Consider the following 15,522-nt stretch of genomic DNA (forward strand, 5'->3'; position numbering starts at 1 on the left):
CACAATTTTTATGGCCAGAATTTGTAGGTGTAGCCATGTGGTGGAAGGCTTCTGCCTTGGTGGCCTCAGAATCTCATCTCTGCACTTTGCAGATGATGTGGTCCTGTTGGCTTCATCAGATGGTGGCCTCCAGCTTGCACTGGAGCAGTTCGCAGCCGAGTGTAAAGCAGCAGGTAAATTAGCACCTCCAAGTCCTCACTCAGAAAAGGGTAGAGTGCCCACTTCTGGGTCAGGGATGAGTTGCTGCCCCAAGTGGAGGAGTTTAAATATCTTGGGGTCTTGTTCATGAGTGAGGGAGAAGGGGGAGTGGGAGATTGACAAACAGACTGGGGCAGTGACTGCAGTGATGCAGACAATGTACCCATCCACTGTGGTGAAGAGAGAGCTGAGCATAAAAGCGAAGCTGTCGATTTACCGGTCGATCTACGTCCTTACCCTCACCTATGGTCACGAGCTTTGGGCGGTGACTGAAAGAACAAGATTGCAGATAGAAGCAGGTGGCTGGCCTCTCCCTTAGAGATAGGGTGAAGAGTGCAGTCATTTGAGAGGAGCTTAGAGTACACCCGCTACTCCCCCACATCAAAAGGAACCAGTTGAGATGGTTCGGGCATCTGACTTGGTTGCCTCCTCAGTGCCTCATGGGTGAGGTGCTCCAGGCATGTCCCACTGGTAGGAGGCCTGTGGTAGACCCAGGATATGTTGGAGAGATTATATCTCTCGGTTGGCCAGGAATGCCTCAGTGTTCCCCTGGGCAAGCTGGAGGAGGTGGCTGGGAAGAGGGAGGTCTGGGTTTCTCTGCTTAGGCTGCTGCCCCTGCGACCCGGCCCCGAATAAGCAGAAGAAAATGGATTTTGAAGTAAAATCAGGGAGTGGCTCCCTTACAATTGACAAGTCACTACACTATGGGGCTCCTCTCCAGCTCTAATTTCTCATAAAAAAAGCCAAACTCAAGAATCTTGTTCACTAATCGGTGGCTTATATCACAATGGGTATTGCACTTCAAACGAAAATGTTTTTTCTGTTTATTCTCTTTGTGGCTGAGAACAAAACGATTCAAACAGGAGTTTTTTTAAAGCCCATCTAGCTGTAAATGTGTCAACTGTGAGATTTTTGTTCACCGTAATTTGGTGTCAAAGTTTATTCATTCCAAAATACTCGGTGGAGGAATCCACAGAGCAAATCTGCTCCATTGACCCTGATATGCTGCGAGACCCAAACTCAGTAAAATTTCAGGCAGAGCTGTCTTTTAAACATAGCTCTAAAGCAATCTGATGAGAGGTGTGCTGACAGGCAGTGAGGGGCGGGCAGGGAAGGTTGATGGTGGTTCCCTACCTGGTCGGCAAGCTTTCCCAGCCTGTGAGGCTACAGCAGCAAAGAGGGGTGGAGGAGGAGGAGGAGGAGGAAAGTGAAGGGGTAGAAGAAGAAGTAAAGAAGGAGGGAGGGTGGAGACAAAACCAGGTATGAGAAATGTGGGCGGGATTATGCACAAAACAAGGAAGTAAGGGAAAAAAAATTGTCAAACTCAGAGAACCAAAACAAGCAGCCGGAACAGAGAAGATTGTTCAGCCAAGTGTTAGTCTGCTCATTTAAAGCTGCTAAACAGAGTTAAAGGTTAGAGTAAATTAGTTCTTTGACAGCCTCATTTCTTTATTATGACTCTGTTAACTTGTGAGTCATGCAGCTGGAAATCAAACTGTAGTCACTGACAATTAAAGCACTAAATTATACTAAAGAGCTCATATTTCCCTGTTAAGTCTCTAAAATGACTTGCATTTAAAAAAAAACTTGGATAATATTTTTTCCTGCATTTCATAAGAAAATGGCAAAACAACCTGACGTGGCTGAAAGCTGCAAATCATATCTGAAATGTAAAAGCTTGAAATGGAAGATGGTCCTGAATCTGAGACATCCAGGAAACACAAAGCTGGATGTCTCCGGAACTGGTCTGCTGGGATGAAAGACAGCAGGTGACCCTGGCTTCTTGTTTTCTGAGTCTAACTCACCAACTGTTCTGGACTAATGCCCTGAACCTGGAAAAAAAAGGCACATTTATTCGTTCTCGCACTGCAGTCCACACATTTTACAGGTTTCAGCTGCCCAGGAGTTGCAGAAATCATTCTGATAAACAAAACTCTGAGCAAAACTGCAGCTTCAGCACAGATCGGCTAGACTCGCCGACTCTTGTAAACTCATTCAAGGCTGCGTCTGTGATCATTTATTGAGGAAAAATCAAACATCTTCAGCTTGTTCTCAAACAGTGTTTACCCAGCAGACCTCAAAGAAACAACAAAGGCGCTGAGCGGTGAGAAGTCCTCTGACATTTTCAGGAAATATGCTTACTTGCCATTTTACACATAGCAAGAAATAAAATTTTCATCTCATCCACTTGCAGTGCTGACATACAGAGCACAGGTTTGAATTTATGTTGGAATTTCTCAAATCCACACAGAGTTGAAAGTATACAGAGGTCCAAATACAGACACATGTTCACTTACATTTTTTAATAAGTGGCGCTGAAGGTTCTAAAGTATCTTCTAACTTCACAAGTCCAAGTCCTACTCAATCACAATCACTAACTTCTCAGTAGTAATTACAATTATACTTTTTATACCAGTATAAAAAGGATTTGTTTGACAGCACTCACTGGATTGATCAATACTCAAAACAAGTCCGAGGAACTCAGCGAAGGTCTAAGAAGGTGAATTGTAGATTTACACAAATCATTTCTAAACAAGAGCAGAGTCCAAACAACGTTACCTAAGTACAAGTTATTTGGATGTGTCACCAAATAAAAAAACCCAAACTGTCACCCTGAGATGGGAGGAAATTCGTTGGGATGTTCAGAACAACCCAAGAATCACCAAAGCTCAAGCGTGCCATGAGCTGTGAACTGCTCGAACATCAGCGTCACCGTCCACAGTGGCACATTGCACAAAGTGGAAGGAATAATGGAGGAGAAGGACTACGTCCAAATTCTTCAACTTCACCTCAGATCAACAGCTAGATGGCTGAAACGCGGACACAGTTGGGTGTTCCAGCAGGACAATGATCCCAAACATACATCAACACTGGTTCTGGAGTGGATAAAGCAGGCTAACATTAAACTTCTTGAATGGTCTTCTCAAAGTCCCGACTTCAACTCTTGAAAATTTGTGGACTACATTCAAAAGCTGGGTCTGTGCCAGGAAACCAACCAGCTTAAATGAACTCTGCTAATTCTGCTGTGGAGATCGGTCAAATATCCAGAATTATGCCAGAAGCTTGTTGATGGCTACAAAAAGTGTCTGGTCAAGGTGCAGCTTACTAAGGGACATTTAACCAAATATTAGTGGGAGTGTATGCATATATTTGACTCTGTATTAGAGAAAATCCCAAATAAATCCAACCTGGTTCACCCAATTTTTTAAAGTCATTAAAGATGTGTGCTGTACAAGGAAAAAGAACATTTAAAGACCCATTTACATTCATGATGAGTGCGTGTAAACTTCTGTAGGTCACGTTTACCCTCACTTAGTGTAAAGACTAGAAAGAGAAGTAAAAATTTTTAAAAAGGTCTTCTCCAAGATCTTCACATTATATCACGACATGTCCTGCTATTGAACAAGCTTGATCCAATATATCCAATAACCACTGGTTTTAGCATCAAAATCTGTTATTAAATAAAAAGACATGAATTTTTTGGGTATCAAAAAGAATTCTGTACTTTTAATCGCAGGGAAATTATTTCATTTAAACTGAGATCTGGAATGCAGCCGATAATGAGACCACGGTACAAATGTACCATTCACCAAGGCTGGAACAGTTTCAGACTGTAGGCCAGCACGATTCAGACTTCAGCACACAAGCAGGCTTACAAATATGATCCTATGATGAGTCTGCCAGCAGAGAGACTCACAAGTTCAGGAGTTCATATTCCGACATTTTGACAACTTTTTCCTTCTCCAATCTTTCTAATGAGCAGAGTGTAACACGCCGTGATCGTAGTCTGCACTGATGGTGATGACCGTCTGTCAGGCTCAATCCTGTTAACAGACTGAATCACTTCTTGTACCTTGTGGATTAAAGCAGATGCACAGACATACATGTAGCCACAGCCTCAGTTTAATGTAATTTATCTGCTTTGAAGTCAAGTTTCTGTTGTGCTCATCTGAGTGTGACAGAGTTAATGTCTGTGGAGCAGATATTTCAGGATTTTTTCCCCACCTAATTTCACATTCTTCTATTGAATGCATAATAACTTCTGATGTAAGGATCACAGAACTGTGCTTAATGGCTTCAACGCAGGAATACACTCGTACCATTAAATATAGAAGGATACATGCTCTGATAACCACAGCTCTACAAAATCTCAGGCTGGTGTGTAGAAGTACTGAAGTTTTGATGTACACATACTGCACTTTAAAGGTTCCTCTCAACAATACTGTCTATAAAATTCTAATATTTACAAGTATTAATGTTTGAGTCCCCATTTGTATCATACAGATCTTAGTTTTGGTTACTGAGCGACTTGTGTTCAGGGGTACCTAAACTGCAGATGCTGCTGTAAGGGGTTAATATGGTCTTGACTGAGTGTTTTTTGCTGAGGTCAGTCAGGAAATACCTGATAACAAAGAAGCTTCAGCTAACCTCTCCTAGGAAAAAATAAAAAGCTGACATATTACTAAAAGAACAAAAGCAGAGAGGTTCTCGACTGTGCCTCGTTTTAGCCACAGCGTGGTACCAAGAAATGCCTGAAAGCAAAACTGGACAGACCTGCAGGCAAATTGCCAGGTTGACTCTGCAGCCAAAGGAGGTGCTGACAGCTCGGGGGTGGAGTCCCAGATCCTTGAAGAGTTTGGAGAAGGACTGTGTGAGGGCTATCCTGGGACGCTCCTCTGCTACAACCACACATGTCCTCACTCGAGACAAGTCCAGCCCTCGAGACTGACGGGACAGAAAGGGTTTCACAGTGTTTTGTTGTTCATTAAATTCATTTAAGGTCTTAGCGAGACGGAGCCACCGAACCCCCTTTACCTTCAGCGAGTCCGTCTGCAGGCCGAGGCCTTTGGTGCAGAGCTCCATGACGCTGTAGGAGCAGAAAGTGTCGCGAACTTTGTACTGACTGACGGCTGACAGCCAGAGAGCCGGGTTCACTTCCAGCTCGGACGGAGGGATCAGGATGGACTGGTGACCTGAGTACACACTGCAGTGGGAAGAGCACTAAGTATGGAGTGACTGCACCGTTATGTAGATCATTCTACCAATATCTCAATCATGTCTATAAGCCAAAAGGCCACAGTTAAAAGTCTCAAACAGGAATGCTTATAAAGTAAGAAACGTTCAGAACCATCCCTCATCTCCCATCTTAGCTTAAAATAAATCATTAAAATGACTAAAGTGAGAAGCAGCAGCAGATATGAACATCTGAGCAGCTGAAACAGTGAACTGGCCTCATTGACCTGTGAACGAGGCCTATCGTCCACCTGGTCCTTACTCAGAGTTTCTGTCTGATTTCTCAGACTTTTTATCTGATTTAGTGCTCAGTTCAGATAAAATAATTATAGTGGGTGATTTTAACATCCATGTAGATGCTGAGAATGACAGCCTCAACACTGCATTTAATCTATTGTTAGATTCAATTGGCTTCTCTCAAAATGTAAAGGAGCCCACCCACCACTTTAATCATACTCTGGATCTTGTCCTGACATATGGCATAGAAACTGAAGACTTAACAGTATTCCCTGAAAGCCCCCTCCTGTCTGATCATTTCTTAGTAACATTTACTTTAATGGATTACACAGCAGTGGGGAATAAGTTTTATTACAGTAGAAGTCTTTCTGAAAGTGCTGTAACTAAGTTTAAGGATCTAATTCCTTCATTGTTATGCTCTTCAGTGCCAACACAGTGCAGAGCAGCTACCTAAACTCTGCTCCCAGTGAGGTCGATTATCTCGTCAATAGTTTTACATCCTCACTGCGTATAACTTTGGATACTGTGGCTCCTCTGAAAAGGGATTAGCTTCCCAGATCAGATGGCCCAGGTCGGCCCTGGTTAGTACTCAGATGGGAGACCGCCTGTGGCTCAGGAGACAGAGCAGGTCATCCACTCTAATCGGAAGGTTGGCGGTTCGATCCACGGCTGCTACAGTCTGCATGCCAAAGTATCCTCGGGCAAGCTACTGAATCCCAAGTTGCTCCCAGTGTGTTTATTGGAATGTGATTGTGTGTGTGAATGTTAGCAGTGTGTGTGTGAATGGGTGAATGAGACATGCTGTATAAAGCGCTCATGAAGAGCAGAAAATTGCCATATAAAAAATAGTTCATTTACCATAAAATTAGCTGAATCTTTCCTGACTGGCGTTCGAAGCTACACCAAATTAATTTACAATCACGTTTGTCTTTCATGTGTTACTGACCTGCAAAGGCACCAGAGGACAAAGCCCAGGCCACAGTACGGGTCCAAGCAGATGGCGACCTCTCTGGACGGGTAAAGCTCACACTGCAGCTTGATGGAGCGGCAGAAGGCACTGGTGGCTGTGTGAGACATCTGCAGGAGACACACAGTGCACACAGAAAATCCCATATTAAATTCAAAAACGTGTATTTCTACTGTAAACAGAGCACATTCTTTTTCTTTGTCAGTGCAGTTTTTACAAAAACATTGTGACTTTAGTCCAGAAACCTCTGTGTGTTTGTTTCAGTCAGTGGAGACCTGTGGAGGTCATCTCACTGATCTGTGTGCTGCTGTCCTCCTTTGTGAGCTTTTTTTTTTAAAGTTTGCACAAAGGAAATTCACAGCATGAAGTTGCACCTCTTTCCCTGATCGAGATAAAAATGATTAATTAACTAAAAGCGAATTAATTAGCATAACAACAGTCTGGATGCGGCAGCGGCCACGTGAACTGAAGGTCCTGTTTTTCCTCATTGTGTTTTGGCACCAGTTGCAGCATTAATATCCCAGCAGTGACTGATTTGCTCATTAAGCACAGCGGTTAAACATAATGGACGAGCAGTTTAGCAGCACATGAGCACAAATGTGCTGCCATTGTTTCCTCCTGTCCTGCATTTCCTCTTTTTGTGATTCTGATTAGTGTGTTTTTCTCAAAGAATTCATTAATGAGGCTTTTGTGTGTGTGTGTGTGTGTGTGTGTGTGTGTGTGTGTGTGTGTGTGTGTATTAGCATTTTGCAGCAAACAAAGGCTAGAAATGAAGAGTCATGTTGCAGCTCCTGCTGCACAACAAAGATAGTTGAGATTATGTGAAGTTGTGTAAAAAGTTTCAGGGACGGTTGTAGCTCAGGAGGCAGTAATCAGCTGAAACACTGAACCCCAAACTGCTCCTGATGCATCCACCAGAGTGTGTGCGTGAAAGTTAGAATGCTTTTAAGTGTGTGTGTGAGTGTGAATGTGGCTAATAGTAAAAAGCCCTTTGAGTACTCAGAAGCACTCAGTCCAAAATATAGCTGCTCTGGGTCAGTGTGGTCATTGATTACTTCAGCCGGGTCGATGATTTGGGGAGAATCAAGTTGGAAGGAGGACAAAAATTGGATGTTTTGTGTCATATCTTCACAAACACGTATCAAACTGAGACTCGTTCCTAGCATCAACTATGGCCGTGAGCTGTGGGCACTGAAAAAAAATTAGATTGCAGATACAAGCAGCAGAAGTGTCTGGGACAGGCTGAGGAGTCATTTGGGAAACCTTAGAGCTGCTTCTCCTCCACATCGAGAGAAGCCACTCGAGGAGGTTCAGACCTTTGATTAGGATGCATCCTGGATGCCTCCTAGGTGAGGTGTTCAGGGTGGGAGGAGTCCCCAGGGCAGACCCAGGACACGCTGGAGAGGTTTTTATACCAGCCAACATTTTATTAGGAGCACCCGTTTAATGACAGTTTTTATTACTTTACATTTTCAGGTATTTTTTTTTTAAATCAAAGGTTTCCCCATCAGTGAAATGTTACGAGATGAATGAACTTTTTTCACATGCTAATTAAACTTTATGGAAACAGATTATATGTTTATTTGCTCTCTGTGAGCGTCTGCTGCAGAGCTGAGAAACAAACACCGTCTGTATGGAGCGATTAGAGAGCAGACAGGAGAAAGCTTTGTTGGCTTCAGCGGGTTTTCACTCAGACACACACCAGATGAACGGTGGCAATGAACTGAGCACAGGATGGAGGTTTGTTTTACCGCAGCAGGAATCAATAATCACTCTAATCTTTAAAATGTCACCACCATCCATCCACTCGCCTCACAGTCAGACTTCCACGGCCGACAGACCCTGTTGCTAAATTCAGGTTTTACCAAATAAATACAGAAGTGTGTCGGCACCCCCGGTGCTTTACGTTTTTGGTCAGTGCCGCAGGAATTTCAACATCGACGTCTTTTCTTGACATCTCGTCTTGGTTGAAGAGTCGAAACTCAGAAACTTCAGTGACTCTGAAGCTGTGCGGCTGATTGATCACAACCTGCATTTGTTTTCTCCGCTGCAATAACATAATCAGTACTTCATGTTTTGTTAGCGACTGTTTAACTAAACCTTTATTCAACATCTTGTTTCCACTGAGTTGAATGCTTTTTATTAAACAGCTCACACTGATATCTCTACAGCTATGCTGCTAACACGGCTACGCAACATTAAATATGCTTTATCCAAGCTCTGTGTGCGTGTGTGTGTGTGTGTGTGTGTGTGTGTGTGTGTGTGTGTGTGTGTGTGTGTGTGTGTGTGTGTGTGTGTTTACTTTGACTCCAGCGAGCATGCCAGTGGTGGAGACGCTGAAGTCCAGGTAGGCCAGGGTGTCGGGGTTGGACGGTTTATACAGCAGAGGAGGTTTCTTCTTTGGCAAATCATCTAAAGGAAACAATTTTGTCACATCAGCGCTGCTTAATAACACAACACACAGCATAGTGTTATTTTCATTAATCAAAGGTAGAAAAACTGCAGGTTTTTTTTAATATGTGTGTATTTTTATTCCCACGGATCTCGTCGGTTACAGAGTGACTCTTCTTCAAATGGTCTCCTTGAAACTGGGATTTATCCTGTACAGCTGTTTCATTTTTGCCTTAAAATTCTTTATGGTTCATAACAAACTAACACAGCATGTCTGTACGGTTAAAATCAGCACCCTGTACCTGTGTCCATGACGGGGGGCCAGGTCCGGACGTCCACGGCCGCGGAGGCTTCTTTGGACCTCAGCAGTTTAGAGATGACCTGTGTGGTCATCACACACACCGACCGGCTCACCTGCACAATTCAGTGCGCACAATTATTAAAAAAATCCATCAGCTGTAACTGAGAGAGTCCAACAGTGTGGAAGAATCATCGCGCTGAATCAGAGCTGCTAAATCACGAGATTTACTCCTAACCTCCGACCTCACTTCCCGTTATTCACACCGACTCATCCATTCACTCGTTTCTCATCCTGCTGCCTTTTTTTTGCTACTTTAACACAGCCTGTCGACTCCTTTCACTTTGTCTTCTTCCTTTTTCATGTATTCAGAGCTCCAGTCTTTTATTTGTAGTGATTTCACTGCTCTGTGGCTACAGGATGGGCTCACTCTGCCCACATACTGTCTTTCACAGGCATCATCATAATAATAATAATAATAATATCAACTTTTCTTCGAGCTCAAGTCCTTAAAATGAACATTTTAAGTTTAAGTTTTTTGTTGCTTTGTGTGTGTTTAGCACAGTTTCAGGACCAAAGACAACAGGAGACGTGAGCCTGACTTGAAGGCTGTGGCATCATTATTGTGGTTGCTGAGACATGATCAGGAAGTGAGTCCGGCATCACCGTACGACGTGTTTCCTGCCGTGTGCTCCGTGTGACAACTGAGAAAAATATTCCAGAGCGATTCGACTGCATTTGCTCAAAGTTCATGTGTGAAAACACTTTCACGTTCTTCCTGTAAACCCTGAAATGCAATGCTGGACCTTTCAAACTAAAACGGGGTCTGCAGCCTTTCCTAAAATGCTGGAGAGTCTGCAAACAGAGTTATTATTAAAGGTTTTCCATGTGCTAAGCTCATCTAGGATATAAGGTCCTCTTAGATTTTGAGAAGTAATTTTGACCTTCGTTATATTATTGACCTGTCACATATTTATTTTTCATCCTGAGTTCAGACAAATGTTTGAAAATGTTCAGAATGAATTAAATAAAGTATGAAACAGTTTGACCTTTGACCAGCTGTTTTGCAAAGGCAGCATCTGCTTCCATTTCTTCCTCATCGGTTTCTTTTTAAACATGAAGTTTTGCTGCACGGTGAGTTTTCCAATGTCATCATTTATCATTTTATACCCTCGTCCATATCTGCACGTCAGGCTGTGTTTGAAATTCCTGCAGCTGAGAATAAACTGTGTGACAGCCGACTGTCAGATTATTTTCTATGAATTTCTAAACCAAGTTTTTCCTTCATTGGACAGAAAACAGGAAGGGGGGGGGGGTGGCTTCATGGTTACTAATGTTTTTTATATATGTTAAAGACAGAATTATTATGGCAGGTGAAGCCGTTACAGTGTTAGTTTACCTCCACGATCATCTTGACGGTGGGCAGCGTGGTGGCGATGTTTTGCGGGTGAGGCGGTCGCACCGTGATTGGCACACAGCCGGCGTAAAGGCAGCCATAAAACGCCACAATGAGGTCGATCCCTGGGGGGAGGAGAAAGGAGGGTTGAAAGGAAAAGAGGGGAGAATTTGGAAAAAGAAATTAGTTATCCGTAGGAATGATGCTCTGTACTGAGCACTGGAGGCCATTAAACTGAATGCAGCTGTAAGAAAATGTTGTGTTGAGCTGTTTTTCCTGCAGTCTGTCCGACCGAGATGGACGCGAGCTCCATCACTCAGAGGGTAATTACACTTCTGCCCGTCCTCCCTGCAGCGCTCTGTTCGATCCGACCAAACTCCCTGCACATGTTTATCACGTCCGTCCTCATTCTTAAACGTCCCGAGTTTGTCCTTGTTTCCATGTCCACAACTTAAAGGATCATTAAAAAGTCTGACACGTTTAACTCATTTCAGTATAAATCATTCTGCATACATTTCATAATACTGAGCATTTTATCTTTTATCTATCATTTGTGTCCTTTTCTGTTGATTATTTTAACCCTTTATAGATCACTCACTGAAATACTCAGATTTAAATACAAAGGGATCCCGTATGGTCAGAAGGATGCACAAACTGAACGTTACAACTATAATACTCAAAAACCCAAATCATTCATGCACAGCCTTCAGTCCTCTGACACTGTTTCCTTCCTGCCTGCATGGATTTGCTCTCATTTAGCCACAATATGCATGCTGGAAGGTCGAGTCAATGCAACACCAGCCGGTGAAAATCGGTTCTATAAGGACCTGGATTTGTACCCAGGTACATTTGGTCATGTAGTTCATGAATATTAATCAGGACGATTTTCCAAGTTGTTTCAGAGAATTGGGAATTATTGACTTGCACTCCATCCATCCATCCATCCATCCATTTGCTTCCGCACATCCTGTTAAGGGTCGCGGGGGGGCTGGAGCCTATCCCAGCTGTCATAGGGCAAGAGGCAGGGTACACCCTGAACAGGTCGCCAGCCTGTTGCAGGGCCAACACAGAGGGACAGACAACCTTTCACACTCACATTCATGCTCTCATTCACACCTATGGGCAATTTAGAGTAGCCAATTAACCTAACCCCAGTAAGTGCATGTCTTTGGAATGTGGGAGGAAACCGGAGTACCCGGAGGAAACCCACGCAAGCACGGGGAGAACATGCAAACTCCACACAGAGAGAGGGCCAAGGTGGAATTGAACCCAGGCCTTCCAGATGGTATTCTAACTGTGAGGCAGCAGTGCTAACCACTACGCCACCGTGCTGCCAGACTTGCACTCCAATTTAAATATTTGCTGAGTCGAATCAGCTTTTATTTTGAAAAATGTAAGGGGTTTCAGTTTTTCCCCCAGTTTGCGATTTTGGAAGCAAATCTGTCACATTCAGCGGTGTCGCTGCAGAGACGGCAGCAGGGAAAACACAGGAAGCTGATCTGCTGCCGGCGTTTACCTGGAGGGTAGACCAGTGCGACGTGGTCTCCGTCCTGCAGGTGGCCCCGTTCAGCCAGCATGGCGGCGATCTTCTCTGCTCTCTTGTGCAGCTGAACACAAGTCAGAGAGCTGGCTATCGTGCCCTGGAGGAGGACACACACACACACACACACACACACACACACACACACACACACACACACACACAGGAGATTGACATATTCAATCAGCAGTATGCATCAGTAAGTGTCATGTCACATTTTCCATTGCAGCATCTCAGTGGTGAACAGCTGTAAACAAACCGGCGGATCTTATTGCCATTATGCAAACTACCCGTCATGAACAAACTACCTCACAGCACTGCCTAAAACAACCAAACCGATGGCTTTTAACCCCCCCACCTCCCCAACATAATACCAGTAACAATTTTTGACTAAAAAATATGAAATCATCTCATGCACAGTGTATGTGTGTGTGTGTGTGTGTGTGTATGCATCCTACCCTGGAGTTGAGGAGTGTGTACAGGATGTGGTCTGGAGTGGTCTGAGCTCTCCACTGTAACACCTCAGACAGGAAGAGGAACTAAAAGACACAAGCAGTGATAACAATGAGACTATATGACAACCATAAATAATAACCATCAACTAAGCAACAGAGCAGCACTCGACATTCAGACTTTTACAATCTGTTTCAAACAGATTCACAGTTTAAGGTGAGATTAGCTTAAACGTATCTAGAATGATCCTTTTCAGACGATAATGAGTTTTGAGCTGAATAAATTCTTCTAATGAAAGAAAAAAGGTGAACATATTCAGAAACACCGGTCAAAAACAGAACAGCAAGTTTCATGTGAAATACGTTTTCAATCTCTGCTCGAATTCCATTTCTTAGCACATCATTTTAATCTGTTAGAAAAGCCAAACACATTCTGTGAGTGGTTTTTGGTTCCAGTTCACTGGTTTCAGTCAGTGGTTTGTTTACCAGACACAAGCTCAGTTTCACACTGGCTTCAGTTTACTGCGTTCTCAAGCGACTGGAAGGCAAAAAAAAAAAAAACAGGGTACGCACAACAATGTCATCAGTGCCACCAATGCTGCAACTGGCTATTGTTGTGCTGGATGCTGGCGTGCACGTCTGCCTTCTATGACCATAAGAGAACCATCTTTGATGCTCTTGGTGAAAATCTGACTGGACAGAGACACCGAGATGAGCAGCGTCCTGTCCCGCAACTGTTTCAATTCAATTCAATTCAATTTTATTTATTTGGTACCAATTCGAAACAGCAGTCTGCAAAGAACCCTACAGTATAAGAGGGGAAATCCCAACAGTCACACAATCCCCTATTAGCAAACTCCCTTTCAAACAGAACAACACCTGCCCTTTTCTTCAAGTTGAGCGCACTAACACTGACCTACACGCACATTAAAAATATTAATCTTCAGAGCATTCAGTCTAAAGGTGAGTCACATTCATGAAGCCACAGTCAGCTGCTAAAGTGTCCACATCTAAAATCTTCATAAAACTATGCTGTGATAGCTGCATTTAAGCCTTCAACAGCTTTAAAATCAAACCTGCAGCTTCCCAGAAAAATGCCCATGGATGAACTGGGAGATCCCGGGAATTTTTCTCAAATATTATCAGCAGTAAATTCTTTAAATGGTGACATTTTTACAGCTGAACTGCCACCTTAAAATATCACCACAGTTTGTCATGTGAGTACGATTTTGTGGAAACAGCCCTGCGACGCGACCCATTCAGCCCAAAACTGGCTCGATACGTTTTACAGCGTCGGAGCTCTGCTGAGATACCGACTGAATACTGATGAAGTATCCTGATAAAATGAGATCTTGGCAGCTCAGTAACTCGACAGTGTGTTGGGAAATTAAGGTGATGCACTTAATTTGTTGGTGAGAGAAGGAGGAGAGAGAGCAACGTCGGTGGAAAGCCAACAGAGAGAAAAACAGACACATTCGAGCTGAGAGGAGAGAGCAAGAAAGAAATGGTGGGTTTGTTTTTGGGCTCATGAATTTTTCAAGATTTGCTGCTGAGTGTAATTCATGCCTGTTGAGTTTTGTTCTGCCAGAGAACATCATTCAGTGTGTGCGCGTGTGTGTGTTTGTGTTCATGCTGCCAGACGTTTCGTGACAGATGAGAATTTGGTTTTCAGAATCTTAATCCTTCAACCGTAAAACAAATGGACCTCTGCTCCACTCTGTGTCTGTCGCATCTGGGAAGAGTCTGGGTGCGCTTGATTTGTACTGCAAATTTCACCGACTGGGACCATCTTTACAACACAGCACCGCAATGCTACACAAGCTTATACAGTATGCAAACTGTTGCTCCTTCAGCTGAGTGGTGCAGCTGCAGAAGAAGATGTTTCTCATCGGTCAAAAAATACATTTAAATGCTGTGTGCACTGAAATAAAGGAGGAGCATTCTGATCAGATTTCAGAGACACTAGATCCAAATCCTGGATGAGCCCCAATGTTACCACCTTGGCTGAAGGAGAAAACAAAAGGAAGAAGCCACATTTGAACTTTATTAGGAGGTGAATTGAAAGTAACAAAGATGTTGGTCTCAGGAGACTCGACTACTGATCAACCTGCTGACTGGGAGACGGAGAGACAGTTAAAGCCTCCTCAGATGGAGACTGGAGCAGATGATTGCTGACTGAACTTCCTGAAACTAACCAGAGCAGAAAATCCAGTGGCTGTAACAATGTTACTAAACTACTTTCTTGTATCCAAAACCATCACTCACACCTTTCTGCTCAGCAAATTAGGAGAATTATAGAAAAGTCTGTATGATTATCTCACCCACTAAACAGGTGGAGTTGTTTTCGCTCGCGTTGGTCTGTCTGTGCGTTAAAGGATAACTCGGAAAATTATGAATAGATTTCAATTACAAGGATGATACAAGAAGCAATTGATTGCGTTTGGTAGTGTAGCATTGGCACATGGAAAATTTGGTGTACGCGCTCCAATGAGTGCCCTTCCAGTTTTTAATCATAATTTCAAAGCTACGCACCATCTGCTCGTTAAAGAGATTCAAAGAAAGGTGCTTTATTAGATCAATATATATTAGACAGGGCAGTTTTTTCTTAATGCCAGTAACTTATAGCACAGGGATAAAAGTGGAGAAAAAAACAAGGCTGGCATAGTATATATTAATATTGTATATCTTAACAGTTATGGTGACTGCAGACTATTTTTGAATTTCATTAGAGTAATATTTGTGCCCCAACTTCCTGATTAGGGCAAAAACAAGGTTATTGTGATATTTATAGAGGATGTGAAAAGACAACAACAATGCCATCAAGTATAATTCCTCTAATTGAGTTTATTATGTGTCTGCCCCCCCCCAAATCAATCAATTATCAAATATCCAAACTTAATTTTTAAACACTGTGATCATATCAGTGCAACCTTATGGTCACAGCTCTATGTCCCAAGTTCAATATTCACATTTTGGGTTTGGTCTCCACCAACTCTTGATCTAAATACTGCACCTGTCTCTGTAGCTGCT

At 43.1% G+C, this 15,522-nt stretch overlaps 1 protein-coding gene across 1 annotated transcript in view; it reads right to left on the reverse strand.

Moving 5' to 3' along the window:
• The window catches only part of LOC115795385 (disco-interacting protein 2 homolog C), a 219,982-nt gene that overhangs the window by 18,993 nt on the left and 185,467 nt on the right, over window positions 1-15,522 (reverse strand). The window contains exons 24-32 of the mRNA XM_030751269.1: window positions 12,499-12,579; window positions 12,017-12,140; window positions 10,504-10,625; window positions 9,109-9,220; window positions 8,718-8,827; window positions 6,395-6,525; window positions 5,014-5,182; window positions 4,753-4,923; window positions 1,333-1,362 (exon numbers count right to left, since the gene is read on the reverse strand). Of these exons, the coding sequence (XP_030607129.1) occupies window positions 1,333-1,362; window positions 4,753-4,923; window positions 5,014-5,182; window positions 6,395-6,525; window positions 8,718-8,827; window positions 9,109-9,220; window positions 10,504-10,625; window positions 12,017-12,140; window positions 12,499-12,579 (1,050 nt within the window). The remainder of the gene's footprint in view (window positions 1-1,332; window positions 1,363-4,752; window positions 4,924-5,013; window positions 5,183-6,394; window positions 6,526-8,717; window positions 8,828-9,108; window positions 9,221-10,503; window positions 10,626-12,016; window positions 12,141-12,498; window positions 12,580-15,522) is intronic.

Source organism: Archocentrus centrarchus, chromosome 17 (assembly GCF_007364275.1).
Source record: "Archocentrus centrarchus isolate MPI-CPG fArcCen1 chromosome 17, fArcCen1, whole genome shotgun sequence".
NCBI lineage: Eukaryota > Metazoa > Chordata > Actinopteri > Cichliformes > Cichlidae > Archocentrus > Archocentrus centrarchus.